General features: G+C 35.5%; 1 protein-coding gene across 3 annotated transcripts in view; it reads left to right on the top strand.

Annotated features, from left to right (window-relative positions):
* rgs3a (regulator of G protein signaling 3a) overlaps positions 1-15,375 on the top strand; it is a 188,624-nt gene that overhangs the window by 29,140 nt on the left and 144,109 nt on the right. For all 3 annotated transcript variants that reach the window (XM_067437557.1, XM_067437559.1, XM_067437558.1), the window contains 4 exons: positions 1,212-1,492; positions 5,861-5,944; positions 11,221-11,332; positions 13,436-13,479. In XM_067437557.1, coding sequence (XP_067293658.1) covers positions 1,212-1,492; positions 5,861-5,944; positions 11,221-11,332; positions 13,436-13,479 — 521 coding nt within the window. The remainder of the gene's footprint in view (positions 1-1,211; positions 1,493-5,860; positions 5,945-11,220; positions 11,333-13,435; positions 13,480-15,375) is intronic.

Below are 15,375 nucleotides of genomic sequence, written 5' to 3'. Positions count from 1 at the left end.
ATGTTAGGAATCAGATTCATGATTCACGATTCCTGATTCGGATAGCGTGCCAAACTGCTGAAATCACGTGACATTGGCGATCCAAATCATGAATCGATACATTGATTCATAACGGTCTGAATCTTTGTTTTGAAATCGGCCCATCACTATATAAGTCGTTACTTCGTTTCTTTTTGCGCACAAAACTATTTTTGTTGCTTCATAAAATGATTGTAGAGCCGCTGTAGTGAGATGGGCTTTGTAACGACGTCTTCAGTGCCTTTATGGGTCTTGAGAGAGGAAATTACAATGAAGGCCTTTCTAAACCATCGGATTTCAACACAAATAACTTCATTTGTGTTCCGAATATAATTAATTATAATTATAATTAATGACAGAATTTTCTTTTTTGGGTGAACTAACCCTTTAAGCAGGGCAACATAGGGTATTAATCTCTATCCATGCCTCTACTTATTAGTACACACAGAAAAAAAGGTGTCAAAATTGTATCTTTAGGGGTACAACAGTTTGTCCAACTTTACTTCACTTCACTTCACTTCACTTTTACTTTTACTTTATTTTTTACTTATTTTCACCCACAGTCCTGGGACATAAGACAACTAAAAACGACATATTTGTACCTTTTTTTGGCCCCACTTTACATTAGGTGGCCTTAAGTACTATGTACTTAAATCAAAAAATAAGTGTGATGTACTTACTGTGTTCAAATTGTATTGCCAAACACCTTTGCAGATATTGAGTTGGGATACGGGTAGAGTTAGGGACAGGTGTGGTGGTTTGTGTTTAAGGGTAAGGTTAGGTGTAAGGGAAGTGCGAACTGTGTCATTTGCATATGTAACTACATAAATTAATTTACAGAGGTAATTACATGCAGGCATTTTTTAAAAGGCAAGTACAATGTAAAAACATGCATGTACACAATAAATGCATTGTATCAAATTATTAATTACAATGTTAGTACATAGTAGTTAATGCCACCTAATATAAAGTGGGTCCCTTCTTTACCACAAAAAGTTTCATAGTAGTACCTTAAGGTACGTCTTTGTTCTCTAGGGTATATGCACATTTTAGGAGTAAAAAAGGTACAAATATGTAATTTTAAGAATATTCCCCCCAGCGACAAGCTGTTGTACCACTAAAGGTACAATTTTGACACCCTTTTTCTGTTGGTAGTGGATACTGACATTGGAGACATCTTAACTTTCTTACAGCTGGCCAGATGTTCCCCCCACCTCAGAAGCCTGTCCCACCCCCTCCGGCTGCTGGTTCCCAGTCAGCACCTGGACTGGCGAGCAGAACGTGCTTTCTACGTCGCTCTGCCAACAGCAAATCCAAAACACAGCAAAGTGGACATTACCAACAGCCAACTACCACCTCAAACTTTGCCAACTACCAGAACTGCACCATTGTGAGGTCACACATGCCTCAAGCCAACTATGGTACCTACGTTAAAGTGACGCCTAAAATCCTCATCTTCCCCATCTTTGTGCAGGTAAATCTTCCATATCTTCAAAATAAGCACAGACATTCAATAAAAAGATCTACGTTTGGCTAATGTTCTGCAATGGTTCTCTCAAAGTTATGAACAAACGTTTTTTCCAGTAACGCTAATTGAACGTTTGTTTAAAGTTATATGGTCCTTAAAGGATTAGTTCTCTTTAAAATGAAAATTAGCCCATGATTTACTCACCCTCAAGGCATCCTGTGTGTGCATGAATTTATTCTTTCAGACGAATAAAATCAGAGTTATATTAATAAATATTTTGCGGTTTCCAAGCTTTATAGTGGCAGTGAATGGGGCTCACGAGTTTGAGCTCAAAACGTAGGGGAACGTGGGGCACAACCTAACGTGGGGTAGTCGTACTCATAACACACATGGTTTAAAACTATCCACACACGCCAGGATGACGAAACTTGTGTACTAGTTGCTATATCGACATTTTTTAGAGAAAAAAATCAAAAAAATATTACTGAACATTTATTTAACCATAGCAAAAGTACATTTCGTACTTAAGTTTATTTTTCATCCCTGTTTTTTTTAAAATCTGTATTTAAAATAAGACAAATGTGATATTATTGTAATCTTATATCTGTTATTTCACAGTTGAGATGGTTTTTTAATGATAATCTAACAGCAGAAGACACGAGCCGCGGTTTAAATCCCAGTTGTGCAGACGGGGTGTGTTGTGTTATAATGTTTTGAGCTATGCTGTATAGCTGTATTTAGCGATGTATTTGTTGTCAAAACTCAATAATGTGTATATTTTTAATGCTTAAAAAATGCCATTATTTTAAAAAGTTAATAATCGTATTTTATTGATATCTGTCTTGGATAATAAGCATTTGAATCTGTCATTTGCTCATGTTACAGTGAACCCCGCCTATGGGGCATGTTGTCACATTTCACTTCCATTCTTTCGGGGTAAATCAAGAAAAAGTATACACTGTAATGAAACAAAACCACATAATTGTACTAGACGTGTGCAATTAATGTGGGAAAAAACAAATACTCTAAAACCTAAGTGGATTTACACAAACTAAGACAGTTGAAAAGCGTTAGGTTCTGCCCCGCTCTCCCCTATTTCACACGGCCCCGGGCGGTTAATAAAGGCCTTCTGAAGCGAATCAATCGAATTTTGTATGAAAAATATCCATATATAAAACTTTATAAAGTAAAATATCTAGCTTTCTCCAAACAGTCTTTCTTATTCAACTTACAAAAAAAAAAGCAAAACTGACGGGAAGTAATATGTAGTACGTAGAGTAAGCATTTTGAACTGCAAGAGGCATTACAGTTTTGGTGTAAGTTGGATGAATGGATGTACTTTTTTGAGTTTTAAACTCACTGCAATTATAAAGCTTGGAAATATCAGGATATTTATTAATATATCTCTGATTGTTTTCATCAGACAGAAGAATGTCTTGGTGGTAATGCATTACAAGTAACTTGAGTTATGTAATCAGATTACTTTTTCAAGTAATTAGTAAAGTAACACATTCCTTTTTTTTTTTTTTACTTTTTCAAACAAGTAATGCAAGTTCCTTAGTTTTCCCATTTACTGACTGACAGCTTCTTGTCCCCATGTTGAGAAAAATCATAAGTGCAGAGGCTGGTAATTGTAGTTTAATCTAGACTAAATGTGAGCATGCATTTACTAAGCTCACCGGCACAAAAAATTAAATAAAAAGATTTAGTATTCCTCAAAATTAATGAAAATAGTCAAATGCAAAATCAGAATACTATGCAAACCTCCAATAATTAAATATGCTAAATAAAACAAATATTTTTATGCATTTAAACTCACTTTATTAACCAATGTCTTGCAGCTGACCTTCAATGATTCAGTTAAACAATAAGCATAAATTATTTTTTGTTTTTATGGGTGAAGTATGCATTTTTTCTCCTGCATATTATTTGCTTATTATTATTTAATCTTATTTTATTTATTTTTTACCCATAAAATATTACTTTTTGTTATAAAAAATAAACAAACAAACAAACCAAGCCCAGACCAGGTAAGGAAAAGTAACACAACGTAATGCATTACTTTCCTTAAAAAGTATAAGTAACACAATTACGCAGTAATTTATAACTTTCCCCAACACTGGTCATATACACCTAGGATGTGTTGAGTAATTCATGGGGTAGTTTTCATTTTAAAGTGAACTAATCCTTTAACAATTTTCTTTTTAAAAACTTTAGCGCAGAAACATTATTTTTTACATTCTTTCAGAAAAACATTCTATAAACATTTTAGTTGGAAGGACATCTAATGTTTTTTAAGTGTAACTAAAGCCCCGTTTCCACCAAAATTACCCGGAACAATTTGTACCAGGAACTTTTTTCACAGGAACTTTTCTCCCCCCAGACCTGCAGCTGTCTGCGTTTCCACCGCGCTCTAAAGTACCGTGAAGATTAGGCAGATTAGTCCGGTGATGTAGGACTGCACGCGACTGCTCCTCCAAGCCAGTGACGGACAGTGATCATTTTTGCGCGACACTAGCCACGTTTACAAGCACACTTTTTTTTCATTCCGATTGAAAGGTTTAGTGGACTGTTTACATGAGACGTTATCTAAATCGATCTGGTGTTTACATGTGATGACTTTCAATCGCAATCATTTTGTCACATGCAGTTTGTCTGCCGCATCAAAAATGTCAACGCTGTTTTCTCCAGCAGCTGGAATGGGTTCACTGTAGCCATAGCAACTCTTAACGGCCACCAGGACTAATACAGTATTATATAAGCTATTTATTTGTTGTAAAGTGTAATAATCATCTCAGAAAAAAAATAATTCTTCTATCAGGCGCAGTTAAAGTAGAAACTGCCTGGGGCAATATACGCTGTGTGCGTCATTATTAACAACATTATCTTCATAACTTACGAAATCAAAAGTTTACCCCTCAGAAAAATGAGCTTTCCTCTCTTGTCAACATGAGCGCGGCGCGCGCTGTCACGTCATGTAAGGACGCACACTTAAAAGTAATCGGTCAGGTCGTTCACATGGTGAAAAAAAATTAATAAGGAGTATGGAAGAGATTCAAGCTGTGCTGCTTTTGCTGGTTATGTATAGGTTTACTAAAGAGGTAATTAACAACGACAGAAAAGAGCACTAATATGCAGATTCAGCAGCATATTCAGAAAGCTTGTAAATCTAGATTTAAAATGACAATGTATATTATTGTCAGCTATTATGGACATTGCACGTGAGATGGCTGAGACGAACGCGCGCCATCAGACAGAGAGCAAGACTGATATTTACTGAACGTAGACCGAACCTCGCAAGACTTTTAAAAATGCGGTTGAAATAAAATGGTAAACCAATCAGCATGTTCAGCGCCCAAGTCCCGCCCTCGAAAGTTCCTGAACTTTGAAAAAGTACTACCTCGCGAGCAGGGCCGTTTGGAGGGGGAAATATTTACCCGGAACTTCATTTAGACCCTGGTTCCTGCGGTCTAAACACACCGAGTACCACACAAAGTTCCTGGTTCCTGTGTAAAGTTCCTGTGGTGGAAAAGCGGCTTAAGTGTTACTGAGTGTTGCTACTTGTTTCCGAATGTTCAGCGAACATTAAAAAGTATTCTTAAAAAGAATTCTAAAATAGAATGTTCCCTCAACAAATGCATAACCAAGAAAAAAACGTTTTTAAAACATTAAAAAATACTGGATGTTTGAACAATGGATGTAGTTAAACTTCATAACTAAACGAGAACATTAGCAAAACGGTTTTAGAACTTAATATTTTTTTAGCATCCCAGCTCTTAAACCGTTTTGCTAGTCCCAGTTTTTTTCATTGGACATGAAGTGGCAGCCTAACACAGTACTGAATTTGTTTATCATACAGTACAGAAGTAAAAAAAAAAAAAAAAAAAAACTTCTTACCTTAATTTTATTTAATATTTGAATGAACTGCATATGGCCACCATTATGAACAATTATGCAGATATATATGAATAGAAACACGGACAATTTTAGTTGTTAAATTTTGTTACTTTTCGGGAAATTTCCCAAAAATGTTCGCCCCCTTTGCAACCTGCATCAAAACACAAACCATATTTACAGTATTTTTGATCGGTATGTAATATGATATTTTTGTAGCTCTTTTGCATGTTTTTTGTAGATAGACAGCATGTGTCTTTTGCATACTTAGATGCAAACACAATTTTACACACATTTCAGTGTACTAGTTTAGAGACTAGTGTGGTGAGATATACAGTATATTATGTTTGCTGTGGGGGTTGAGTACTCGATAAAAAAGTACTGCTAGTTCAGCACTTTCACGGAGGTAATACCAGTGATTATTACATGAGTTATTAAGCCAAAGTTTGGAGTCACAGTCTGTTTCTTTCTATTCTGAAGCCTGTAGATCTGTGTAGCCCAACCAGGGCACTGGTGATCTCTGAAGAAATGATTCTACATGAGAGCAGGCACTTCTCTATCAAGGTAAGAGATATTCTGCATAGTGTGCACATGGATTTATGGCATTTCTCACTTAAAGTTGTTGAAAGTAGTGCAGTTTTAAAACTGCATTGATGTGGGGAACCTGATGGATAATTTTCAGTGTATTTCTCTTTTCCCATCTTTTTAACAATGTCTGGTGTAAACTGCTGGAACTTTCTTCTGTCCCTACTCGAATGAGAGATTTAGTCTCTCTCTTCATGACATGCTGGGTCTCTTTCATGCAGAGTTAATAACGCTTTAATGGTCTGCCATTGCATGAATGCATTGCAGCCTTTAAAACAATGGATATTCATTACTTGTAGTACCAAGATTGACATGAAAGTACAATACAAACTATAAAATGGAAAATGATTAAAGTCCTAAAAACAGAATTTTATGAGTAAGGTGCTAAAAATAGAAAATACATTGTAAAACAAAAGGTTAAATAAGTGTAACATATTTAAATATGGTAGTGTTGTAACTGATTAAAAAGACTTTTAGTGCATTGGTACAATTGTTTAAGAGATATTTTACCATGCTTTCACTTGTTATCATGAATCACACATTCTTATAATAGCTCTTATAATAAGCTGTAATTATTAGCTCTACAAGGACGTGAACAGTTTTTACAAGGTTTAACCTGACATTACGTTAATTTCAACATATTGAAATTATTGGCTAAAGTAGGTCCAGGCAGTTCTTGACAGAATTACAGCTCCATATCACTTTGCCAAATGATTTCAGGTATTTCAAAGGTCCTTACAGCCGACCAAAACCCAGAACAACACTGACCAAACAAATAAATATAGTAAACAATAGGATAAAAACAACATTATTGCCATGATTTTTGCCACAAAATTAAGTTCTATTATGCACATATGCTCTTTCTCCCACTCACACACACAGCCTGGACACACACTCACACATAAATGTGCTCTGATGATTTTATCAGTAAAATAGTTTAGCGACTTAAAAGCTACGTGACATCTCTCACTAGCGAGGGAATAACGCCACTGTTCTTGAAGCAGATAAACTTACAGTTTCACTGTTAATAGAGACGCTGCTGATGAACACTGAATGACACACAGACTCAGATAATACATACACTTAATCTCTCTCTCTAATAACTGCTTTAATAACTAGATTAGTCTGCTATCAGCAGTGGTGGAAAGAGTACTGAAAAAGCATACTCAAGTAGAAGTACTGTTACTTGTCAAAAAATGTAGTTCTAGTAGAGTAAAAGTTCCTGTCCAAAATACTACGTAGCCCTCTTAAAAGTACTCAGGAGTAGTGAGGGTGAGTATTATGCTATGAATGTTATTCCACCTTAGACCCTGCTAATTACAAACGTAGCTTACTCTTTTATGGATGATTCACAGTAAGAACAAAAAAGCGAGATCACCAACAGTATTTCATTAATTCTTTGACTATTTATTTTTATTTTTGACTGTTAGCACTAAAAATACAGCCATATAATATTGGAGAAAGCAACCAATAATCTGGTAACATTTATGACAGTTTTGTAGAGGTTTTCTTGCGGTTAATTAAAAAAGGTTTCAAAGCGTCGTACATTAACAATTTTACGTAAAAAAAAGCAGAGTTCTGTCTTTCCAAGACACATTCATTATACTGCTTTAATTTCAATGGAGGTTTTCTCTGTAAAAAGAATACACTTAAGAAATCTGAATCGAGTGACTCACAATGTTCACCACTGATTATTTTTGCTTGCAATTAAAAAATAAACCTGATTTCAATATAAATCTGATGTTTTATGAAAGTTATTTGCTATATATATGGACTACAATTTTAAATCACCATATGAGAACACATTACATTAAAATATCCACTGAAAAAAAAAGCTGACAGAAAGCAGGTTTAATGCGTTTACATGTTAAATGAAATCGATGTAAGGGACCAAAATCTAGCAGTGACGATCGGTTAATGCCTTATGCACTTTGAAGACTGGCACACCATCATGCCAGAGTTTCCAGCAGATGGCACCGCGAGCTTGTGCAGCGCTAAGAGGATACGTACTGTTTGTGCATGTATTAGAAAATGTAATATTCTGCAGTCATTTTTTAGTAATTATTTAAATCAATTTCACGATTTCAGTCATCATACAGAAACCAGCAACAACCCCCTTTCATAAAGTGCACGTCTCACTCTAGGCTGGCCGCTATGGTTGATTTGACGGGAGTCATACGCATGACACATGGAGACACAGGACGGATTATTCGTCTTAGCCAATCACGTTGACAGGAAAAAAATAATAAAAATAATGTAGCAACTGCACGTTTAGAGAAAATAGGGCAGTAAAAGTACCGATACAGCTCTTAAAATGCACTCAAGTAAAAGTAAAAGTACACTGTTTTTAAACTACTTAAAAAAGTACAATTACTGAGAACAGAGTATTTAAGAGTATTTTTTTATACAGTAACAAGAGTATTTTTAATTTGTTTCTTTACACCACTGGTTATCAGTGGCTAGTTGTAAAATTACGTAAAATTAGTTGGATGAGATGCGTTAGTAATTAGTCCTACACACAAGTGCGTTTAAGGACAAAAACCTGACAAATGTCTTGAAATGCATCATCTGAACAATGCCTTGAGGTGTGGTAACTGTAGTATAAGCGGAATAATGGACTGTGGGCAGCTGAATTATTGAAAGAGCTGTCAGAAGCTTAGGTGGTGATGTTGAAGTCATGTACCATGGTTTAAGGAATAATTGACGACAGGAACACGTTGGTTTTTACTAAAGAACAACAACATGTTCCCTGATGAGGATTCACTGTGCTCTTTTGTGGGATTGTTGATGAATTTGCCCCTACATTCAACCTTTTTTTTGGGAATGTATCCATGTTGCAGTATGTAGGAGAACATTAAGCTTGTTTATACTCTTATACGCTCATCTCTTTTTTTTTTCTTTCTGTGCTATACAGATGTTTTATTCAGCTGCTACACTGTTTCTTTCATTAAAGTGGAGCACTGTACTGCTATAACCTGGTTGTTTGTGTATCATGAAGGAGTAGGAAAATACATTCAAATAAATGTTATATTATTAAAGAGCTGTAACATCAAGTAATTTTCTAGGAATAATATAACATATTCATGTATATTAAAAAAATTATAAACACGTTTGCATTGAGATATAATTCCCCACTTGCTGCAGTGTGTGGGTTTCATGGCTGTATCCCTGAGAAAAGCAACACAAATGAATTGAAAAAATGCACCTCTACCTAATTTGTTGCAAAACTAAAAAAAATGCTGAAAATACAAAATAATGATTACAAGGGAAGATTATGGATTAATAACGAACATGTGCACAAAAATATATGTGACCATGGACCACAAAACCAGTCATAAGTGTATTTTTAGGGCCCAAGCCCTAAAAGGGTGAGGGCCCTATTGTTCCCCTAAGGATTATTATTATTCGGATTTAAAATCATATTGCAGGAGATGATAACTTCACATTTTAAATTAAACTATGACACTATATCACAATTCGGACAGGACTAATTTTCTAAGTGACATTTGAGTTACAAATCTTATCACCTGACATCTGTGAATTCATGTGAATTCATGTATTTAGTTAGGCAGGTGTTTTTTATTATATATATATTTTTTTTACAGGGGAGTGTGTGTGTGTGTGTGTGTGTGTGTGTGTGTGTGTGTGTGTGTGTGTGTGTGTGTGTGTGTGTGTGTGTGTGTGTGTGTGTGTGTGTGTGTGTGTGTGTGTGTGTGTGTGTGTGTGTGTGTGTGTGTGTGTGTGTTTTCTATACATGGGCTTTACAGAAGGTCATGTGCTGTGTTTGCAAATATCACATATAAAACATGTCTTTAAATTAACTATTTACTGTTATAATTCAAATTCATATATATATATATATATATATATATATATATATATATATATATATATATATATATATATATATATATATATATATATATATATATATATATATATATATATAAAAAATTAATTTCACATGATTTTATAAAAGTGGCTGTTTATAATAAACTTCCATACAATTTTGACATGCATCTTTACTACCTGACACTGATATTAAAATTGTTGCGGTTTCTGAGATTTGGCTCCATTTATTAATTTTGTTATTAACGTTTTTTTATTGGATGCCACACACATTTGAATTAAAAGCACGCTTTTTGGCGCAGAAAACTGGTGAAAAAACAGTAGCTATACGCTAGGTCAAAAACACATGAAGAGAAGTGTTAGGATAATACAACATATAACAAACAATACAACAGCATTCAGATGGTATTCTGTACTGATTTGAAATTGACCTTTAACATCTTAATTGAGCTCCTAGATCATAATACATCATAATACAATTTAATTGAGCTCCTAGAGGTTGTGATTCGTGGTCATAGCTGTCGTTAATGTGGTGAATTAAAATGATCTTGACATAGTCCTTTTATGTTTTCCCATTTTAAATTCCTATTGCCTGCCGTGCACAGTTAAGCTGATGCCACCGGTGTGGCGGTGCCACCGGTTTGGGCCCATCATCGTTGCTTGCAGCTTTAATTTTGAAATTGAGATTTATCATCATTTGAAAGCCGAATAAATTAGCTTTACAATGATGTGTGGTTTGTTAGGACAATATTTGGCTGAGATACAACTATTTGAAAATCTGGACTCTAAGGGTGCAAAAAAATCTAAATATTGAGAAAATCACATTTAAAGTTGTCCAAATGAAGTCCTTAGCAATGCATATTACTACTACTAATATTTTTTAAACTATATTTACAGTAGGAAATTTACCAAATGTCTTCATGGAACATGATCTTTACTAATGATTTTTGGAATAAAAGAAAAAATTATAATTTTGAGCCATAATGTTTGTGTGACTCAAAGCATTTTTAATTTTTTTTAGTAAGTTTAGGGTTTGGTGTAGGTGTACGCGACATTGTACAAGGTTGAGCATCAACCAATTCAGATCTGTGGTGATAACGTACAACAACCAGTGCCACTCACTGGACATTTCACATTAAAAATGTTGCGAAATGTGAATGACGCAATGTATTATAATTTTGCAGAAATGTCGCTACAGGCAGGTTTCACTAATGAGCCTGGATTGGCGAAAAGATATCCATCTTGGAATAAATTTGGACCAAATCAGACCCAACTATGGGCTAAATAAAGTCCTGATTTATTCTTGTACACTTTCCAGTTTAAGCACCGGGCGCCTGTATCTGAATCCAACATCTGCATTTGATCCATTTCTTCTGAACTCTCTCACTCTAGCTCTCTCTTTTTAGGTAACAATCTTTATATACTCAGATCTGATGTTGGTGACCAGAGAGGATGAACCGGGACGATGCAATGTCCTGCAAAACCCTCTGTACCTCAGACATCTGCAGCTGCGGGATGGTGAGTGATAACTAAACACATTCACACCAGAGGCAGACAGTATTGAAGATTGACTTTACAAGTAATTTTGTTTCTCAAGTATATGTACTTTATCAGTGTTCTTGGAAAACTTTTAATTCACAACGTTCCAAAACATAATATTGTACTTTTTACAGCATTACATTTCATAATGAAATTCATTCAATACTTAATTACATAAAAATGTAGCACTTTTATTCAAGTAAAATTATATATAAGTTTTGAGTACTATATTTTTTAATCTAATTAAGTATTAAAGATAAGAGAACAGCAACTTTAATTTATGAAATGTAGTGCAGTAAAAAGTATGACATTATATATTATGCTTTGGAATGCAGTGAAGTAAAAGTTTTCTAAAGAAAAACACTGATAAATATATACTTAAACATGCACTTGAGTAGAAAGTAAAAATACTCCACTACTGTCAGCCTCTGATTCACACACAAAAAACAGTGTTTTTGCTTTGTAAGAGTTTCGGTGTTGTTTACGTTCTCTTCAATAGATCCCGAGTCTTCGACAATTGTGCGACAATCACGCCCCTTTTACTAATCCAGCAGCTCATAAAGATGCTTTAACTCAATGAGAGTAAAATAAATCCAGCGCAAACCCTGGTGTTTAAAAACTACTGTCAGGATTTTCTAAAGGGTTATTAATTTATGCGGCTGATATTATTGCTTATGCATTTGTAGGATTTTCCCTTTCAGACACAACATTTATTGGAGGAAAGTATTTAAATGAAGTGATTTACTGAGGTTTGCACTAGTAATTTTACTGGTGTTTGTGCCATTATTTACTGCCCCAAAAATCTTTCCATACTTGATGTTTTTCCCTTTTCACACCATACTTTGTTAACCCTAGAAATGGTTGTGTGTGAAAATCCCAGTAACTGAGCAGATTGTGAAACACTCAGACCAGCCGGTCTTGCACCAACAACCATGCCACGCTCAAAATTGCTTAAATCACCTTTCTTTCCCATTCTGACATTCAGTTTGGAGTTTGTCTTGACCAGGACCACACCCATAAATGCATTTAAGCAACTGCCATGTGATTGGTTAATTAGATAATTCCATTAATGAGAAATTGAACAGGTGTTCCTAATAACCCTTTAGATGAGTGTATATACAAAAGGTAGCTCATTCCCATCACAAATGAGATGAATCCACTGCATCCTCAGTGGCTCAGAAGCCAGAAGTTTTTTATTACAGCCAAAACAAAACTTGTCCTTATGGGTTGTCCTAATTTTTTTAAGTTTTCTGGCTTGGTAGATGCACCAGGGAGCTGATTATATTACTTAAACACAGAAAAGGTCAGATTTTCATGATATGTCCTCTTTATTAAAGATATAATACATTAGCTCATCCATGAACATGAGTTCCGTCTGAATGCTTTCCATCTGCAGTGGATGTGAAGACTGCAACCCCTATAATTCCATTCATGGCGTCATTGTTTTTGTTTTGAATAAGTGACCTCTAGTGGCGAAACATACATACTAACATACCCATGTAGAAAGATACACACAATTTTACACACAATATCTGTAAGATCATTCATGAAATGGAAAATATCATACCATTGTCAAACCACTGTTTTGCCCAGTCACTGCAATGAATAAATTCAATAAAAGACTAAATTAATAAATAAATTAAAGAAATTGAAAATTGCCAGACTGTCTTAGATGATTGTATGATCAGATTGTTGCTGTGTCTGCTCGGGAGACTCAGCAGAGATATGAATGTTTGTGTAGATATCCTGTGTAATTTAGTGAGATGAATGCGTGTTTGAGCATGTGACAGGATGAGCGTCACAGCGTAGCTAAAGAACCTGCAGGTGTCTCACAGACAGAGGACTGTACGACTGTCTCCTCTGATCAGTCCCTCTGCTGACTGTTTAAATAATGGCATTAGAGAATATGAAGTATTTGATCAGCCATGTTGGTTACTCAATTCAAGTGCACTGCCCTTATGGGTGAATTGGACAGGGATCCTCAGATCTACAGAGTTCAGCTTCATCAGCTTATGTTGAAAAACTCGGTTTGCATTGCCTTTCTTAAAGCATTTAATGACCTTAGCATGTTTGCTTCCTCAGATCACAGTGACGATCTGCAATTCTACTTGATCCACATGACAGAGGTGAGTTACAGAAATATGTGGTTTTCCGAATGTACAGCTATTTTGTTTATGTTTGTGGGTCATAAACACTTTTTTTGTCCTCTTGACTCCCCTAGTGTGATTTTCGCAACCTAGGCTCATTGGAAATATACTAGACAAAACTGCAAAAAACTTATCTATGCATTAAACTCACTGCAGTTTCTATCTAAAAATGAACACTAGTTTTTTTTATTATATATAATTTATTAATAATTTATTACACAAATTATGATTACAAGGGTAGAAACTATGCTATGACCTGAAAATACTCTTACCATAGTGCATGATTAAGATATAAAGATATAAAATAATACATTTTAAAGTTTGTATCATATAATGTTTTCTGATGTAGTGAACTTGCTCTGCCACTCACCTAGTACAGCATTACACCCGTGATGTGAAGCGCTCGGGTACGAGTCCCAATAAAAGAGCTCAAGGACTTGCTGAAGCAGCTATATTGCTATGGTTGGTTCAGCAAATGTGTTTTTATCGCACATTTGCTTTTGGTAAAGGTGTCATTAACTGGCTTTTTTATTTTTTTATACTGTTGTCTGAGGTCAACTAATGATGTTCGTGTGGTTTTTACATTCAAAAACATCATAACTAATAAGTAATAGGCTATTTCTACACTGGTTTTAAGGCTCTCTCTAAAACGCTCGGTTCTTTTGGCTAGCATTGGATAAGATTTGCATATTTAATGAGCTTAAGCTCCCCTGTCAGTTCAGGGAGGCAACCGGAATGATTCTCTCGACCACAGGGCTCGTAAATGTCTTTATCAAACAAACACAATGTTTTATTTCTCATCGACCCGCGATTGATTGGACTATTATTTTTATATTACACATAGCCCGCAAGATCGGACAATATAAGCACGAGCCGCGCCGTTTGGCGTGCGCGCCGCCCTTCAGATGTCAACTCGAGAGAGAGAGAGAGAGAGAGAGAGAGAGAGAGAATAGCAGAACAAGAACGGAGTATGAGATTCATCGGCCTGCTGAGCCCTGGCCCATACGTGTCTGAGTCCAGCGTGCTAAAGTAAACGATCTATAACAATGCAATACTATTTCATATAAAAACACGTTTTACTCACATAAGTGTGTTGCACCATTTCTGTCGGATTCAAATCCAGCATCGACCGGAGATTAGTTTACAAATATTCCGCAGTGAGCTGAAGCGAACATGTCTTCCCCATGTGAGCTGGAACTTCATTAAAAACAAAGTTCAACCACTCATTCCTAATATTAGGATCAGAAGAAAGCTTATGCAGCGACTGTGTTCTTCCACAACCAGGAATAGCAAAATATCTTAATCTTCCTTGGCATGTTTATTGTTGTTGGCTCCCTAGCAAAAGCCCTCCATGAGTCGGTGGGCGAGGCTACTGGATTAGATGCGCTGTAGATTCTGTATAGGCGGTGTTTTGTGGCGCACAGACGTCAGTATGAAGCACAGGACCGTTTGCTGAACCTGGTATCTATAAAAGCTTTTCTTTGACTAACAAGGAAGTTTTCAGCCCTGAAACTTAGAGGATATTCTTATATTACCATGACCTTTTATATCAAAAGGAAAAGGGAAAGTTGATTCCTCAATTCATCACCCCTTTAACACTATCGGCTAGGTTTAGTGTAGGTGCTATGTTTTTTTTCCAAACGCGCTTTTTTTTGCGCCACTCACCGGACATTTCATTTTGGAACTGCAGCGAATAGTACTACAACCAAAGTAATAATCCGTTGGCAGATTCACATTAACCTGTTTTAGATAAAACTGAATGCCCTTTTTGTCCACTGGACAATTTATTTATTATATTAGTGTTATGAAACCTGCAAGAAGCAATAGCATAAAGATTGTTTCCGTCACAGATTAGAAAATAAAAAAGGTAATTTT

Source organism: Pseudorasbora parva, chromosome 3 (assembly GCF_024679245.1).
Source record: "Pseudorasbora parva isolate DD20220531a chromosome 3, ASM2467924v1, whole genome shotgun sequence".
In the NCBI taxonomy this organism is placed as follows: Eukaryota; Metazoa; Chordata; class Actinopteri; order Cypriniformes; family Gobionidae; genus Pseudorasbora; species Pseudorasbora parva.
Note: the sequence above shows the minus strand (reverse complement) of the source record. Positions and strands in the feature narration are given on the sequence as shown.